The sequence below is a fragment of the Staurois parvus genome, unplaced genomic scaffold (assembly GCF_062004578.1).
Source record: "Staurois parvus isolate SC_StPar_1 unplaced genomic scaffold, SC_StPar_1.0 ptg000251l, whole genome shotgun sequence".
Taxonomy (NCBI): domain Eukaryota; kingdom Metazoa; phylum Chordata; class Amphibia; order Anura; family Ranidae; genus Staurois; species Staurois parvus.
This window is the reverse complement of record NW_028318047.1, coordinates 7,611,539-7,631,168: the sequence shown is the minus strand read 5'-3', so window position 1 is coordinate 7,631,168 and position 19,630 is coordinate 7,611,539. Positions and strand designations below refer to the sequence as shown.

At 39.4% G+C, this 19,630-nt stretch overlaps 1 protein-coding gene across 3 annotated transcripts in view; it reads right to left on the bottom strand.

The window, feature by feature from the left end:
- Nucleotides 1–19,630, bottom strand: part of PCNT (pericentrin) — a 184,941-nt gene that overhangs the window by 109,839 nt on the left and 55,472 nt on the right. For all 3 annotated transcript variants that reach the window (XM_089680884.1, XM_089680882.1, XM_089680885.1), the window contains exons 17-22: nt 13,021–13,170; nt 12,019–12,165; nt 6,612–6,763; nt 5,077–5,246; nt 2,626–2,846; nt 1,197–1,359 (exon numbers count right to left, since the gene is read on the bottom strand). In XM_089680884.1, coding sequence (XP_089537010.1) covers nt 1,197–1,359; nt 2,626–2,846; nt 5,077–5,246; nt 6,612–6,763; nt 12,019–12,165; nt 13,021–13,170 — 1,003 coding nt within the window. The remainder of the gene's footprint in view (nt 1–1,196; nt 1,360–2,625; nt 2,847–5,076; nt 5,247–6,611; nt 6,764–12,018; nt 12,166–13,020; nt 13,171–19,630) is intronic.

Here is a 19,630-nt window from a genome sequence, read left to right as displayed (position 1 = left end):
TAGACGCTATAACTTACATGTAAAGCAATTTGCATGTATTGAGATTTTTTTTTTTTTTAGCAAAGACATGTAGCAGAATACATTTTGGTCTAAATTTATGAAGAAATTAGATTTTAAAATTTTATCTAGCATACCCCCTATGAGTATGTGCGGTAGCAAAAAACGCGGCAGGGAGGAGCTACAACGCTGTGACGTCAAGCTGCCGAGGCCCTGTGTTGGTCCGGCAGCCGTCTTGCATATACACATGGTCAGTGTCTTTTTGCTTGTTATTCCTTATATTGTACCTGTGACTGGATTATTAAAATTTGAAGCAGTATCACGCTATGTGGCCTCCTCCTTTTTGGGACTCTTGATGAGTCCAACCATCCGCAGAGTTTTGGGAAGGAGAGAGAAGCTGCTGTCATCCACGGGCTATCCAGTGAGGAATCCATACCAGGCTATAGAGGCTCCTTTAAGACGCTACAGTTGACCTGAGATATTGTTCTCTCAAATGTGCAATATTATTGCGCATCTGGTGAGTGCGCAATTTAGTATTTGATTATCACCAGAAGATTTGGGAAGGAATCACTCCTGTATTTGATATCTCACCCTTAGACCTCCACATCTGACTGTTTATGTGGACTTTGCTTGCACTCCTTTAAGACGCTACAGTTGACCTTTCTGGGCAGTGCTAATCACATGCACCCTCCCAAAGAAGAAAAAAAAAACCAAAAAAAAAAAAACTCTAGAAATACACACTTAACTGATCATGTGCAGAGTGACTCCTAGATCTCTGTACTATCAGCAGATGGATTGGGGACAGCAGAAGAAGGGAAGGATAAGAGAGGAAAGGAACAAACTGCCTTTTTACACAGTGCTGAAGATTAACGCCTTAGGTTCATCAGTAAGTATAATCAAGCATGCTTTACTGCATATACAGACTGATTTTACAGTTGTGGGTTTAGTAACATCAAGTGTTTTTTCTTGTTCGCCAAACTAAGAAATAAGCTAGCAGAACTATTCCTCCAAAGTCAGTAGTTTCACACCAGACCCAGAAGACTCTACAGTCTGCATAAGGAATTTGTCTGGGGCTCCCTTGTCTGCTGTGTGCACACTTCCTCCCGCCTTTCCTAGTGTGCTTGTCAATAGGTTTTCACACACACACAGCCTTGCTAACACTCATTCTGCTCTTTTTCTTTGAAAGTCTGTCTTCTTACCTTGAGCTTTGTGCAGTTCAACCTGCAGCTGGCTTTTCGTCTCGGTCTCCTGTGCAAGCAGTTTCACCAGGTCTTGATTCTTAACCACTACTTGAGCCATCTCTTGATTTCGACTTTTAAACTCCTCCTCAAAAGATTTCTGTATTTCACGAGTCTGCTCTAACTAGAGATGAAAATAGAATGCAAAATTACAACCAACCACAAATAACAGTGCATCAGCCTTTCTCAGCTGGAGTGCCAATGCACCATGGCACACTGTCTTGGTTTGTCAGGAATGACATTAAAAAAAAAAAAAAAAAAAAAAGATTTAAAATTAGAAACTGCAGATCACAGGTTTCACATCATTTGGTTATGGTGCGTAAACATCTGCCTGTATCTTAGCAGAAAATTACATCTATAGGATGCAGGGGGAAATGGCTGGCTGGTGCCAAGAACAAAGAGGTGATATATTGTACATGCTGCATTTTTCAGCAGAACACTGGGAGAATGCTGCATGTCACCTCACCACAGCAAAAAACACATTGTGCTACTCTGCGGAGACAGCGACACTGACACTTCAAAGCGCATTAAAGTTAAAAAAAAAGTAAATATTGTGATGCATACATTGTATTGTCCAGTAGGGGATGATGCAAAGACACAAGCCCATGTTAATTATTAAAGCACTAGTTGTGGTGCTTACTCTTAGATTTTTGTTTTTGTGACAGTTTTTACATGATGGTTAAAACCAATGCAGCAAGGCCAATAATTTTGTTCTCCATGAAAGAAAAATATTCACTCAAATATACTGAGGAGAGCATAAACCATAAATACACCTCTGACATTAGAATATAAAAAGTCATAATGAAGCTATCCTTAAAAAAGGTAAGAAATGTTTTGAATGCTCAAGCTTGCAGGGTTAATTCTGCTGTCATACTTAATGCAGGATGTATAGGAGTAGAACAGTGATCACAGCTTTCTAATCCTGTAGGACCGATTTTTTTTTTAAAATGCTGGGCTGCCTAAAGAGGTTACATACATTTAAAGTGTGCAATCACTAAAAAAGGTTGTGAAACACTGCAATGCACCAAGACTTGAAAATGGATTTTAATTTTCTTCAGACTTGCAAGGCATTTCTGCTGCCAAATGGTAGTTAAGGGGAGACCACTCTAGTTGTTAAGAGCATGTTGATATAAGGCCCTAAAAGATATAAAAAGGGTAAAAATATGGTGTTGAATGACATTTGAGCAAATACTAAATAGAGAACTTTCATTATCAAACACAAAAACTGAATCCAGGCAGTTGTGCATGCTGTGCCAAAAAACTACGCCTGTAGCAGACAGTGACTGAATGTGTCTAAGTGGCAACATTCTCATGCCTGAACATCACTCAAAGATAATGCAGACTGATTAGATCATCTTAACACATATCAACCATTGTCTATTTTTCCTACCTGAACTGCAGAATTAGATACCATATCTAGAAGTCTCTCAACAGCGGAGCGTAAGCGCTGGCTCATCTGTATGATCTTCTCTTCATTCTCTAGACCAGCTTCTAGGCTGCCCAGCACATTATCGCACAGATATTCTGATACTTCGTATCCCTCATCTGTGGACATCAGACTGAGTTCTGTCATAGTGTCACAGTCCGGACTCAGGCGATGTTTCTCATTCGCTGAAATAGAAAAGATCAACATAGTTCTAAAATTCTTTGTTAGAACCAATTCACGCCTATGCATTTTCCCCTTGCTGCATTTTACATTGAAATTATTGGAAAAGCTTTTAAATCGCACCATGCAATGCACCTTGTATTGAATGTTAATGGTCACCGAAATGCATATCAACTATATTGATGTGCATCATGAAGTAGGGATGGGCCTCTTACTGAAAGGCGTTCAGATGCTTTCCTATTGATTTAAGTTGAAAACATGTCAAATAAAAATGTGCATAGGTGTGAATAGGCCCTTAGACATTACCTCCACAAAAAAACACAAAAAAAAACAAAACAAAACAAAAAACAAAATAAAAAAAAAACCTCTGTACGCCCAGGAAACCATCAGTGACTGACTTATGTGTTCTGATTAAAAACTAGTTACATAACTCCACAATAGCAAGCAAGTAATCCTTACCCCCATCAATGTCTGCATGCATGCTCTGTACATATAAAAATAATTAAGTATGAACTGCTTATGTTTTATAATTTTTTTTTTTTTAATGGATGTACAAAAGTTTGCAAAACCTCTCCACCACTGAATATGAGGGTACCAGTGCTCAAAATGTCAGTGCACATGCTCTAAAACAGGAGGCAGGATTACAGTACAGCAAAGCAGCAGGGGGAGTGCTAATATATCGGTCCTGTATGGTTTTTATGAAAAATAATGGGTTTTAAATAAAAATAAGCACAATACTGTATTGCCAAACAATTTACAGGAATTGATCTTAGAAGCCAATATATAAACATGTCACACAGCAAACTTTACAAACATTTAATCTTTTAATAGCTAGTTTGCAATATAACTAGAATGGTGGCATTTAATAGCCATCTTGATTTAATATGTTGCTTTACCAAATTATATAGATTAAATTCTCCTTTTCAAAACTCCAGGAAATCTAAAAATACACCTTTGCAGTGGGACTGCACTCACACTTCAAGACTGAACTGCTTGTTATTGTTGAGAGGACTTAGCAAAGTACTAATTCTCCCCTTTTGCAGGCTCCCCTGCGCTGCTAGACTGGTCTCTGCAGCCTCTTTACCCATATGTTCCAGTGGTTTAAAAGGATAAGTTCACCTTTTAGAAAAAAAAAAAATAATAAATGCACATTTTTTTGCAGGTAAAAAAACATGCATTTATTATTCTCTGCAGGAGTCTGTAAACCATTGCACCAGTGATCAGCAGATCACTGGTGCCATGCAGGTCTCCTGCAGATCTGTCAGTATATCTGCTTGCTCATACGGGATTGTAAGAGCAAGCCGATATACTGACAGGAAGAAGGAATTTACTACCACGGCGCTTCAAAGCAACTACACGCTGAGATCCACTAAGGCTGTTGGGACTTGTAGTTGCTCATTTACAGATGACTGAATGAGTGACACAGCAGTGTGGGTGGAGCCCCACACGGCCACTTTTTTTTTTTTTTTTTAAATATGACAGCTAGCAAGGGGGAGCAGATCCCCTCTAGCTGTCAAAGTGGGGATCAGGGGCAGCAAGGGCCGGTCTTATTGTAACATGTTACACACTAAATATGGGTGTAATATGTTACAAAAGGTGAACTTATCCTTTAAGCGCCTCTGACATCAAGACCAATGTAGGCACCACAGCCCTGCATTGAGGATTCTGTAAAAGTCCACGACTGGAGCATAGAGAAGCACTGTCTACCTGTTAAACAGGATCGGGGAAGTAAAAGTGCATTTCCATTGCCTAGACATAACCAAGCACTTAACCCTTACAATACAGTGGCAGCTCCACTACAAGGGGAGGTTTCTAGGTTTCTAGAAGTTGGGCTTTAAAAGCTAGATCTTGCCTAAGGTATCAGGTAATAAGGTATTTTACTTAAATTCCTCTTTGCCTTAACAGCTGGCAGTCACTTTTTTTTTCTACATGATGCTACAAGTTGTGGGCAGGCACTTGGTGTCCTAACATACAAATCAGGATTGTTGGTCCTGCATTGTAAAATATGCCAGAACTGCGACAGCCAAAGGAAAAAAAAAAAGGAAGCTTTGGAGGGACTGGTCTCACAGAGAGGAGGAAGCATACAGGATTGGTATAGTATCCTAGACAAAAATAAGCATTTAACCCTTGCAGTGCAGGGGGTGACCCCTTGCAAGGGCAATTTGTTATCTGTTGCCTGGAGTTCAGCTTTAACTTTCAGCCCTCATGTAGCCACATGAGCAGTAAGAGAAATACCTGTTGACTTTGTCAATGCATCCCTGTTTCTATCTTCATCCATTTGAGATAAGGTACTGTCCAAGCAGAGACCAATTTTTTTGAATATTAAATCTTCTGTGACCAGTGTGTTCTTTAACACATCAGTGAAAATCTTCAAAAGACGTTGACAAGAATCCTGCAGTTTTTCCCTACATACAAAAAAAACAAAAAACAAAAAAACACAAAAAACACAACAACTTCAATCATTGTCTCAATAGCTAGACAACACTTAACCTCCCTAGCGGTCTGATTGTGTCAATATTTCTGTGCTCAAAGCGGTACATTTTTTTGCATGGAAATATGTTGTTTTTTTATGGTAGGCCTGTAATTTTTAGGAATAAGTCACTGAAATCTGTTCGAACAAGAGTCCAGTAAACATCCCAGGTATGTTAAAATTTGAAACAAAATCATAAAAATTATAATATAATAAATCATAAAATATTATAATAAATTTAAATCAATAATGTAATCAAACCAAAAACACTGAAATTTGAAACAGAGTGCCAAGTGCGCACATCACTGAGCAAAGTTGCAAAATAGTTTTCAGTGTCTGATGACAAATTTCCCCACGAATCTTATCACTCAATTCTGCAAGTGGTTCTAATTTACTATCGCTGTTCTCTAGCTGCTCTAAAACCGCTTTTGACCTAAAGGGACGCTTTTTGGACGCTTCTCAGTTTCAAGGCAAAAAGAACAGTAAAAATGCAGGCAGGGCACAGGACAAAAGCACTAGGGATAAAATGTATGTGAAATGCTTTGAAACAGTAATGTTTTACTATGTGATTTTAGTGTATTTGGTGAATGTCACTTAACATTTTTAAATTTCCCACCGGTTCCGTCCCCGTACGTCCCGACGCTCGCAGGGAACAGAACACGGAAGACAGCTGCCAGCATCGGCCAGAGGAGATGGCCAGGGACGCTGCAGGGGGGACATTGCAGGAGTGAAGAACAAGGTAAGTGCAAGAGGGATCCCCAGAGCAACGCTGCAGGGTATTCCCAAGTTTACCCCGAGCTACACTCGGGAATACCCCCAGGGAGGTTGAATTACTAAACAAGTCAAAATTGGTCTTGCACATAGCTTAGATGAACATTTGCTCTTTTTTTTTTTTTTTTTTTTTTTTTTTAGATTTTCTTATGTCTACATAAACATGTAGGAGAAAAAATTAGGGCTTAGAAGCAGAAGAGCTTATTTTTTGTCCATAAAGATCTATCACAAGATTTCTTTGCATTCTTCTACTTATGACCTTGTGCTTTTACATGTATTGACGTTAGTTATCAGCTTACTTGTATTGGCTATCAAATATCTAGAAGTATTTCTCTGTAAAAAGCATTTACTGAATTGCATATAGAGAAGCACAAAGTCACAATTCTCATTTAACAATGTCACCTTTACCTTGTCGTATCACATTCAACATAGGTATGTGTTGCTTGCATAAGCGAGTCCAAAAGCTTAGGATAGTAGATGTACTCTAAAGTTTCCCCACAAAAGATGCCACACAAAAATCCAAACTTACCACTCCTGTCGAGCTCTCTTTACTTCAGTCTGAAGTATGGTCTCTAAATTCTTTCCTTCTTGATTCTCTCTCTCTCTGGTCTGCACAATTGCTTCCTTTTGAGATTGCAACTCATCCATCTCGTTTGTTATAAAAGAGACCTTCTCCTGCAACTGAGAGTTTCGGACGATGGAAAACAGTGTCATAAAGCTGATCATGACCAACACATGTTAGCTAGTAAGAATTGTGTAGTCCGAGAGCTGTCTGTAAAAACATTTTGTTGATTCCTCTCCTTTGTATTTGCTAGGAAAGCAATATGAGTAACATGTCATATGCTGTATTCGAATTGTACACAGTATCATGCATTTATAAAACTGCCAGAAACTGAATACAATAAGGCAGCACTTCTGAATGGAGAATGCAGGTTGTATTATTCACAGCTTCCCTTGGAGCCTAGTCACCACGACAACAGCTTGGAAGCTTGGAAAACCCAAACACAAGAAAGCTCAAACCTCTTTGCTTTAAGAATCATTTTACATGCTACCTGATTAACTTCACAAGCTGTCACCTTTAAATAAAAAAAAAGGAAACAGCTTACCACACAGGTGAAGTTAATCTGGTAAGCCAGCCAAATAAATGTGCAAACAGCCCCCTTCTAATAGCAAGTAAAAAAAAAATTAAAGCAAAAAAAAAATATAAAAAAATTTATAAGCCACCCCCCCCACAAAAAAAATATAAAACACAAATGCAATTAGGGTATGTGCACATACATTATGTACATAAACATACATGATCTTTGTTTTACAAACAACCACCTCAATACTGGGCACTTTTACCCCCTTCCTGCCCAGACCAATTTTCAGCACTCTCACACTTTGAATGATAATTACTCATCATGCAACACTACCCAAATTAAATTTTTGTCTGTCTTTTTCACACAAATAGAGCTTTCTTTTCATAGTATTTAATTAGCACTGGGTTTTTATTTTTTGCGCTGTAAAATTAAAAAAGAACAATTTGGAAAAAAAAACAAAAAAAAAACCCTGCATTTTTCTTCATTTCTGTTATAAAATTTTGCAAATAAGTAATTTTTCTTCATAAATTTGGGCCAAAATGTATACTGCTACATTGCTTTGGTAAAAATAATCTCAATTGGTGTGTATTCTTTGATCTGTGTGGAGGTTCTAGAGTCTACAAGCTATGGTACAAACAACGCCCCTCAACATCATTAGGGTGAGGAGATAATGGTTCAGTTGGAACATATGTTCGGACCAAACTTTGCCAACATCAAGGTTCAGACAAAAACTCCTGAACTTTAGCATGTTTGGCTCCCTGTTTGGCGGACGCTGTGCATGATATGTAGAAGTGGTAGGTCTAATAACAATCTCTCACCTTCCTACCATCACTGGTTCCTAAGGAAGCCACAGATGCTAGCACTCATGGCATCCCTAGGAACAAGTGACATCACAGGGAATCTCAGCTCCTTTTCAGCAAGGGAGCATGGATAGTAGTGACATCACTGCCTAAATATGGCCATCCACGAGGCATGGGTTGTGGGAAATAGGCCCTTGTCCTCATCAATATTGAGACAAGGTGCTTTGCCAGGGGTGACCCAATGTTGAAGGCATGTTGCCTTGTATGGTTCAGGAGGGTAGCCAACCAGGTTGCATACTCGAATTAGGGGTTTGGTTCTGATTTTGAGAGGGGAACTCACACATTTATTTATATTGCAATCTGTTTTATGAACTTAGGGGATCTTATAAATCAAAACGTATACAGTCACCATACAGTTTTCAGGGTGTCCATAAAAAGGCATGTCATAAAGATTAGAAAAACAACTTCACATACAACACCAACAGGGAACAGTACTGGAGTATGCCATGTCATATCAAAGAAAAAAACCATCATGTGATAACTTTGTATAAAAAACAGCTATGGTATATCCAGGGTAGGTCAGTTAGTTATTCTCAAAAGGGTAAAGTTGAAATATTTGAGTATGGTATGACATTCACATTTACTGTATGTGAAACCACATTATTGTAGATAATAAGCAGCAAACTAGCCCAAAATTAAAAAAAAAAACCCAGGAGGTGACAGGGGGTGGGGCTGGAGGTTAAGAGTACAAGAGCAGCCTGGAGGAAATCTCCAAAACCTCCCTCATTCAGCAACAGATATTGCCATCTATGGTTGCCAAGGGAAAGCTGGAGGGTGCAGGAAAGTTGACGATTAATCAGGATCCAGTTTAAAGTGATAAAGTCTTTTTTGGCTCCCGCTGCTGCCTCAGCCAATCAGGAGTGAGACCCTGGAGAACTGAGGCTCCCATGGATATCACTGGATCGGGATGGGGCTCAGGTAAGTGTTGGGGGGGCTGCTACACAGAAGGTTTTTTACCTTTATGCAGAGAATGAGTTTTTACAAACTTTTGTTTAACATAATTAAACCGTATTATGGATTGGATGCAACACAATATCATTACCCAGTTGGCGAAACACTAATCTCTTTTTTGGTGATGTGCACTCCTGTAACTGAGCGCAATACATTAAATATTCTGAATCAAAACCTGGTTACCTTAGAGCATTTCCACCAAATATGCATAATGGTACCCACATGGACACAGTTACAGAAACATTCAGGAGAAGCCTGTCAAATTAACTTAGCTATTCTGGTCATGAACATATACCACTGAAATAAAAAGTTTTAGAATTAGATTCCACCACACCAATGTTGAAAGAAATCCTGCACAGATAGATCTAAAAAGTTGTATTAAAAAAGGTCCCTTTCCCAATGTTCCATATAAGAGAATTTATGATCTGACTATATAATATGGAGATTTGCTCCTTCACTGGGTTTCTAGTTTTGCGTGAGCTTTCAAACAGTGTCCAAGAGAAGACACCTTTAGTTTATCCCCAAGGTAACAGGTAATCTGATAATGAAATTATTCAGATTAAGGTATTAGTTAAGTTTTCTAGTTCACGCATTTGTGTGGCGTCCCCCATAAAATATGTACCACAGCTAAACAGATAGGCATGAATAATTTTTTTGTACATGAGGTACACCTTTAAAATTAATACCAGACTCAAGTAACCTGGTATGAATTTTTTGCAGTGTACTGCCGTATTGTGTCACAGGAAACAATCCCCCCAGTTCTACTTCTTTAGCCAACTACAGGTGATTTTCTTTAACCCTTCTCATCAGAAGACACTCCTGTCGAGGTGTTAACTTCCATGGATGGCCTGGATGTCTGTGAGATGGTTGCAGTTAAATTTTTGTATCACTTTTGCTACAGTATTCTGACTGATAAGTAAAGCTTTACTAATCTTCTTGTATCCTTAACCTCTGAGTAAAGAAATTATTTTCTTTCTTGAGCATTATGACATTTCTCTTTCATGTGGTGCCATTGCATGAAAGGGGTTTTCTTTGTTAAGTAACGCCTTTTTATAATCAACTGTCTGCTGGACACCTATTTAATAAATAGTTAGACTCGCCTGTAGTTGATTTCTTGTTAATTAGGATTGTTGTCTAAAGTTTAGCTTTGCTCTCAAGACTTTCATTGGGTGTATTCATTTTTGCAACATGGTCTTGAATGAATTTGTTAGGAAAAATACTTTTTTGTGAGTGCAAATTACAAATCTTGTTTGCAATCAATGGCCTGCATTTGTGGGAGTATTTAGTAATAGTGTCCCATAGAAAATGTTGATTCTGAAAGGAAAGTAAAGTAAAAAGGTTTTCTGACGAATCTGTTGGGGTGTACTCATTTATATGCTGAGCACTGTATATAGAGTATCTCACAGAAGTGAGTATACCCCTCACATTTTTGTAAATATTTTATTCTCTTTTCATGTGACAACAACACCGAAGAAATGACACTTTGCTACAATGTAAAGTAGTGAGTGTACAGCTTTGTATAACAGTGTAAATTTGCTGTCCCCCCAAAAGAACGCAACACACAGCCATTAATGTCTAAACTGCTGGCAACAAAAGTGAGTACACCCCTAAGTGAAAATGTCCAAATTGGGCCCAATTATCATTTGACTCGTTAGTGTTACAAGGTCTCAGGTATGAATGGGAATCAAGTGTGTGAAATTTGCTGTTATCGCTCTCATTCTCTCATACTAGTCACTGGAAGATCAACATGGCACCTCATGGCAAAGAACTGAGGATCTGAAAAAAGAATTGTTGCTCTACATAATGATGGCCTAGGCTATAAGATTGCCAAGACCCTGAAACTGAGCTGCAGCACGCTGGCCAAGACCAAACAGCAGTTTAACAGGACAGGTTCCACTAAGAATAGGCCTCGCCATGGTCAACCAAGGAAGTTGAATGCACGTGCTCAGAGTCATATCCAGAGGTTGTCTTTGGGAAGTAGACATATGAGTGCTGCCAGGATTGCTGCACAGGTTGAAGGGGTGGGTGTCTGTGCTCAGACCATATGCCGCACACTGCATCAAATTGGTCTGCATGGCTATCATCCCAGAAGGAAGCCTCTTCTAAAGAAGATGCACAAGAAAGCCCGCAAACAGTTTGCTGCAGGCAAACAGACTAAGGACATGGATTACTGGAACCATGTCATGTGGTCTGATGAAACCAAGATAAACTTTTTTGGTTCAGATGGTGTCAAGAATGTGTTGCGGCAACCAGGTGAGGAATACAAAGACAAGTGTGTCTTGCATACAGTCGAGCAGGGTGGTGGGAGTGTCATGGTCTGGGGCTGCATGAGTGCTGCCGGCACTGGGGCGCTACAGTTCATTGAGGGAACCATAAATGCCAACATGTACTGTGACATACTGATCCCCTCCCTTCGGAGACTGGGCCGCAGAGTAGTATTCCAACAGAACGATCCCAAACACATGCCCAAGTTGACCACTGCCTTGCTAAAGAAGTGGAGGGTAAAGTTGATGGACTGGCCAAGCATGTCTCCAGATCTAAACCCTTTTGAGCATCTGTGGGGCATCCTCAAACAGAAGGTGGAGGAGCACAAGGTCTCTAACATCCACCAGTGGAGTGGAAGAGGACTCCAGTGGCAACTTGTGAAGCTCTGGTGAACTCCATGCCAAAGAGGATAAAGGCAGTGCTGGAAAAATAATGGTGGCCACACAAAATATTGACACTTTGGGCCCAATTTGGAATTTTTCACTTAGGGGTGTACTCACTTTTGTTGCCAGCAGTTTAGACATTAATGGCTGTGTGTTGAGTTATTTTGAGGGGACAGCAAATTTATACGGTTATATAAGCTGTACGCTCACTACTTTACATTGTAGCAAAGTAATTTCTTCAGTGTTGTCACATGAAAAGATATAATAAAATACTTACAAAAATGTGAGGGGTATACTCACTTCTGTGAGATACTGTATACATACATATATACCAGAATCTAAAATCCCACCAACCCCATGTTTACTTGTTCTTCAATAGCATCAGCATTACAGACCTGAAGCACTAGCCCATTCTTCTCTTCCAGCTGTCCCATCAAGACTTCCTTCTCTTTGTTAAGCTCATCATGCACCTTTTCAGAGTCTCTAGTAAATTGTTCTTCAATACCTTGCATAGCAGACTTTTTCTGTGTGATAAACTCTTCCTAAAAAGAAAGATCAGTGTTGAAAATTCCAAAAAAAAACATATGGAATGACACTCCCTAGCTATTAAAAGTCCCTCCACAATCATGCATCCACAACAGCATTTCTGAAGCACATTATTGGATGTGTTTGCGAGCAATGTACACACATTTAATGTGTTCATTACATGGATTTCTAGGTCTATGTTCACTTTCCAGCATTCCAGGATTGGATCGCATATATTTCCATAGCATCCAGAAATCCCACTCCCCTCCATAGCGCTCATCTCCTCGCCCTCTTTCCTACTCTTCCTGCCTCCCTTAAATTGTCAGGCCATAGTGTGTAATGAAGCAGACTGAGCAGATGGCAATATCCACACTATAAATCAGCCCTTAATGTTTTGGGGTTTTTTTTTTTTGTTTTTTTTAAACAAAGTCAATCCACATGAAGTGCACTACCTAACGTTGGCTATACACAAGTCATTTTCTTTCAACCTGCTGGTTAAACAAAGGAAAATGACTTTATTCCCCCATGCATGCACTCCATGTAAATGGGGCTACCCCTCCCGCTGAGCCTTTGTAGTTTGACAGCTGGGAGATATCCCTGCTGTCAGAACATACTGATCAGCAACGCTGGTGGCACTGATCGAAAGAAAAATTTCCAACAGGCTGGTTGTACACAAATCAATCAATAGATCAACTTGCACACAACCAGCCTGGCAGCACATGGATCAAAACTTGTCCGGTCCCTGCTGAACTTTGATCGATGTACAGACAACTTAAGCTTTCACCATGATTCATAAGAAAAAAGCATTTCCAGGTCCTCACGTACTGTATTCCTGATAATGACATGCTCAGTGAAAGATATCTACACTATACCTTTAGTTGAGTTATCTGTTGTTCCAGTAACATCTCAGACTGACATTTCAACAACTCAATTTCTTCTTGTAATTGCAAAAGCTGATTGGATTTATTTTGTAGCTCTGTAGATAAAGCCTGGAGCTGGTTGTTAAGTTCTGTAACAATAAGCTGAAAAGAAAATGTTCCTTAAAATTGAAGTCAGTAGTATATAGGCAATAATAACCAACCATACAAAAGGAGTAATTAATTTACAAGTTCATTTTGAGAGATGAGAGCTAGATTTTATATACGGTATAAAATATGCATACACACTTTTTATTACTACTACTGAGGGTGATCTTTCTTACAACTGTATATAAGGGATAGTTATGGCCAGCTCAATGCACACATATAAGCTATAAGAAATGAAGACTATTTAAAAAACACAAACTTAATTGATAAAATGGTTTCAATAAATTGATAAAATGGTATCTTGTCCACTCCTGAAATTTAGGCAGAGAGAGCTGAAATGTAAGTTCATGTCCATGAGAGTATTAAACGTGTTTCTTTAAAGATCTTCTGTGGCACCCAAAAAATTACTGTAGCTGATGACTTAATATAAGGACACTTACCTGTCCAGGGTTCCAGCACTGTCCTCACCCGGCCAGTTACTTCACCAGTCTTCAGGTCCCCGGCATTTGTACTACGTGAAGTAAGCTGTTAATCATAGTGACTTCACAGCTGGCTTCCTGCTGCACTTTGTGAATGGTCGTGCAACTTTCTGGAACCTGTCACAAGGAAAGGGGTGGGGTGGGGGAGAGGGGGGGGGGGTATTGAACTTCCGTTTAGATCGCCTAGGTGACAGGGGGAGCAGGTACCTGTCGGACTAGGTACCCCCCCCCCCCTTTGTAAAAAAAATTGTGGTATTGGGGGGGGGGGGGGGGGGTTAGGAGGCAGAAATGTGGAACTTCCCCTTTCGGGTGAAGTTTCGCTTTAAGGGTTTCTAGACTTTGGTGCCCCCTTGACAGTTTATGTAGGCCACTGTGTCATGGTTTTATTGTACTGTGGGTGACCTTGTAGAAAAGAGGTCCAATGTTTTGAGGGCAGTCTGATGCCTCTGTTCCAAAATGTTGATGGGTAGTTGTGACTCCTGTGAGGATCATGGACCCTGAAGTGTCAGGGATTTGTTAAATTCCGCACTAGCCTGTACACACTAGCCTCACATTTGTAGTTTCCACCTTCCAAGCATATCAAGGAAAGGTTTTTCCAATTCCAGGGCAGCAACAGTCTTGCAAATACACATGACAGCAATTGCTGGCTGCAGGGTTGGTCCTGCAAGAGCAAAAAAAAACAAACAAACACATCCTCAATAGGAACTATGATATGTTTGAGAATTGAAATGGTAGAATCCACTCCCAGAAAAAGAGCATTTCTTTTTAAAATCCCTTTCCAGAAGATAAATATCAGCAAAATGCCTAGGAGTGAAAAACTTTTCAGGGCACAGGCAGTACTCAAAAAGCACAATCTTTACAGGTATATCAAAATCCTTGCTTTTTCCATAGATGCAGATTCCATATCTTGAAGTACAGTATATGATGCATGATTTGAGTCTTGGACCATACCGTGGGTTATATGCCACTACCTTCAGGTGATTGGACACTGGCAAAATGTTTGCTGGGACTGCCCCAGAGTATTCATACAACTACACCCACTCAGAGGGGATGTTTTATAAAACACAATAAGTAACACAGATAAAATGAGGGGAGGGACATGTGTCCTTTGCTGTAATAAAAGATAATAAAATTACAGATATGTCAAAATTCCTTTTGTTTTAAATCAAGTACAGAAAACAGGAACGGATTCTTTGACCATGGGATGTCCCAAGAAATACATTTGAGAGGTGAACAACAAAAAAGCCAGAAGGGCAGCAACCAGACCACAGGAAAAAACAAGGGTTAACGTATCCAGACACTTGACAGCAGAAGCAAGCATCAGCATGAACAAATGGGAGAGGCCGGAACATGGCGCTGGCAGGACTCCACGTTCAAGGCGCTGCCAATGCTCCCGATGCCTGTCCTACCTTAGGATCTGTGGTCCTTCGGGGCCCCCCGCTTGACTGTTCCCTTCTCAGGGCAGAGTGTGCCATGTGCTCAGGTGCGCTCATCTCCCCTGGTCGTGAGAGGGCAGGCGGTGGAGTACGAAGCAGCCGGAGCAAGGAACAGTGAACGCTGCGAGCGTTCTCAAGAAGGCCCAATGGAATCCTGGGAGCTAAGGAGAGAAACAGGGAAAGAAGCAGTTCGTAAGCATTTGAACCCCCAAATCCCCCCAGATCTCTGGAGAACCTGACAGAGTGGATGGGGGGGAATCCCTTGTGTGGGGGAGGCGGAGCTCCCCTGAGAGACACTGAAGGATCCTGGAAGGAAGGCACGCAAAGACCAGCAATAAAGCCACAAGATACGGGCGCCATGAGACCCACGGTGGGTGACCCCCTTTACAATAAAGACTTCCATCTGAATTGAGGTGATCACCTAAGCAGCAAGGCCCCAGAGCGGGGAGGAAAATAGATGATGATGCCTGGAATCAGAGGGAAGGGTGAGTAACTGTTTGTAGTGAAATGAAATGTCTACATCTTCGTAACTATTTAATGTACTGAAAGGGGTGGACATTAATAATAAAAGAAAGAGTGAGGTCACCCAGTGGAAGCAAGGGAGATATAATGTTAAAGCACAATACTGACAATATCTATTTTATTGTAATATCCGATACACCCGGCACAGGGGAGAGGAGAGCATCTGCACTGAGGATTAAGCACAATTATTGACAAGTCTGAAGAAATTGTTGCGAGGTGGAATTGGAAGGGGATATTATTAACAGCATCAAGGGCAGATCTGCAAAAAAAAAAAAAAAAAAAAAAAAAGAAGGGTAGGAACAAAGACCCCTCAATCAAGTTAAATAAAAAAATACCTGTCCCCACAAGAGAAAAAGTCCAGAAGGACATACCCCTGAGAGACAAAAAGGAAACGAGACGTAGCCATGAAATGAGAAAAGGCTGGAGACCAATCCACAATGTTATTAGGAGCAACGAGTCTGAACCAGATTGAAGAATTGATAAACGTTGATAATGAATTAGATTCCAGTAATACTGATGAACAAGGATTAAAGTCGCAACAAAAATGGCCACAGCTGTTCGTGAAACATGAGCACTCCATAAAAAACGAAATGGCTGTACTGCGCAATGACATGGGACAAGTGCTATCACAAGTGGAAGCAACAGCAGGAGAAATTGAAAAACAAGCGCAAGTAATCATTAAGTTGGAGGCACAGATGGAGGAAATACTAAGAAAATAGCATATAAACTGGACGACGAAGAGAATAGAGATAGAAGGAACAACTTGAGGATTAGGGGTTTGCCAAAAGAAGGGAGGTGGGATAGGTGACAAAGAGGTGGAGGGAAGATGGGGAGGGAAGTTTGGTAGGGAGAGCTTAGCTGAGGTAGGAAGGGCGATAACAGTCACTCTGAAGAAATATTCTTGTTCCATTTTAAATACCCATGCTCCTTTAAGCCGGTACTCAGATGGGGAAGATAGTAAGTAGTAAGAATGGTTATGAGTAATTTTATGACATATAAATGTGAAAGGTTTGAATACTCCAACTAAAAGATATAAAATTCTCAGGGAAAATTTACCAACGTTCCATTGATGAAGTATTTCTGCAAAAGACTTATCTATTACAGGACACAAATGTTAAACTATATTCTAAATATTACCCAACATGGTATTATGCGGATTCACCAATTAAACATGATAAAGGGGTAGCTATTGGGTTTGCAAAAAATGTAAGATTCGCTTTAGAAGAAAGGATTAGTAGATCCAGAAAGTCTTTTTTTTTTTATTTCTCAGGGGGAAATTACAAGGAATACAGGGTACATTAGCAAATATTTACTGCTCTAATAAGAATTCAATGATATACTTCAGTTTGGTAAGAAAACTTCTAGACTTTAAGGGTTACTTGATTGTAGCAGGAGATTATTCTTTCTGTATGGACCCTTGGATGGATACCTCATCACGGGAGCAGAGTGACTGAGGTAAAGCATTTAAAATCGGTGACGAAAATGTTACATCAGTGTCAATTGATGAATTTGTGGAGAATTAAAATACCCAACAGAAAGATTATACCTTCTTCTCTCTGGTGCACTAGATGTACTCAAGATTAGATTATATAATGATAGAACAGACTCTTAGAATCTTTGGTAAACTCTAAAATTTAGGTTATGTCATTCTCAGATCACGCTCCTGTTATAACAAGTTTAAAGTTGGAAGGAGAATGGAATAGAAATAGTATGTGGAGATTAAACGAGACGCTCTTACTGAATGTGGAGAAAAGAAGAAAGAATTAGAGCAATATTTTACATTAAATGAGACAGATGAGGTCTCCATTGCCAATATTTGGTAAGCGCATAAGACTTACATAAGGGGTATCCTGATTTCAATGGGGAGGAAAAAAAAAGAAAGAACGGGGAAAGAAAATAAGATTACTAACTGAGGAACTAAACGATTTAGAACAACTACATAAAAAGGGAAAATAGAAGTACAACAGAAGATACCCCAAAAAAAGAGAAGAGTTAAAAGAACTAACGGAACAGGAAACGAGAAGAGTTTTTGGTATGGTAGCAAAAGAGATATCAGTGGGAGAATAGACCTGGAAAATATCAAAATGACAAGATTGAGGGAAAGGAAAAAATCGAGAAACTATATAAAGAAAATTAAAGAGGAAAATGGAGAAATGGTATATTCAACCACTGACATTGCTAAAACCTTAAAAAATATATTATTGTAATTTATTTGAAATAAAATCTTGGAATACAAATGAATCAGAGGGAGAAAAAAAAAAGCAAAATGGCAGGCATATTTAAAAGAGGCCACCCTACCTAGACTAGAAGAAGGGAGATTACAGTTTTGGATAAATTAATATCGCAGGAGGAAATCTACATGGGGTTAAAGCGTACAACTGCAGGAAAGAGCACTGGACCTTATCAGATATACATTGAGATATTACAGGAAATTTGAAGAGTAACTTGTGCAGAAGAGATATAGATATATACACATATACATAGGAATGAAAATGAGAAAGGAGTCATTACAGGCACATATTACTATCATACCAAAAGAAGGGTAAGATCTGTCCTAATGTGCAAGTTATAGACCCATATCGCTATTAAAACATAGATACAAAATTATACGCAAAGGTATTGGCAAATAGGATGAGTTTATGCCGGAGTGGATTCACTCGGATCAGGTTGGGTTTGTCGCAGGGTGGAAGGGTAAGGACAATGGATCAAGATCACTATTCTTTTTGCAAAAAAGTAAGAAATAGAAATGTGCGGCATTAGTCCTTTCGATTGATGCTGAAAAATCCTTTGATAGGGTTGATTGTGGATTTATGATGGACACATTGGAAGTTTTAGGAATTGGAACTACAATGACACAATGAATTAAAATGTTATAGTTTTCCATCATCAGCGGTTAAAGTTAATGGTGTCCTGTCACAATCCTTTAAAATGTATAATGGAACTAGACAGGGATGTCCACTTTCTCCCTTACTTTTTGTTATAGCTTTGGAACTGCTATTAGCGACCGTATGAAAGAATACAGACGTTAAGGGAATTTTGATAGGTGACATGGAACATAAAGGTAGCGGCTTATGCAGATGACATGTTATTTTATAAAGTAAACCCTAGAGTAACCCTACCCAACCTAATGAAAATGTTAAGTCACTATGGAGAACTACCAAATTTGAAAATGAATCCCTCAGAGATATTAAATGTTCCAAAGATAGATAAACAGATATTGCAGAAAGTCTTTCCCTTTGTTTGGAAGGAAGAAGAAATGAGTTACTTAGGCGTAAAAGTTAGCCCCTTCCTTAAAGAACATATCAGAAAAATTATATTGCATTGATAAACTAGTTGAAAGATTATCTGAGGAAAATATCTTTTGGCTCACTCTCTTGGACTGGTCGTATAAATTTGGTAAAAGTGGTGATAGTCCCAAAAGGTCCTGTATAAATTTCATATGCTCCCAATATATTTGCCGGGGCCTTTATTTCAGACAATAAAAAAAGATGATCAAATATACTGTATTTGGGCAAATAAAAGACCAAGAGTTAAATTATGAGGTACTGTGTAAAGATAGAATGAATGGGGGTTTAAATGTGCTGGATTTTAGGAGATACTATTTTGCGGTGTTGATTTCACGAATGACAGATTGGATCTACAATTCACGGGCGAAAAGTTGGGTAACGATAGAAAATACAATGAGCGAGTCACAGTTAGATAAGATTATATGGCTGCCACAACAGTTTAGGAATCGTTCTGGAAATACAAGCACCTTAGCACAAAATGTTTTTAGGATATGGAATAGAATACATAAAACAATTGGATTTGAAAGCTATATAGGGGCCTTCAGCAGCTATTATGGTTAATGGAGAAAGGTCAGACTTTATCGGGATGTCAAATGGAACAAGACAGGGATGTCCATTGTCCCCATGGTTGTATGTTTTATCTCTGGAGCCTTTGCTGTCTACAATAAGGAAGAACATAGATATAAAAGGGAATACAGATACGAGATAGAGAACATAAAGTGGCGGCCTATGC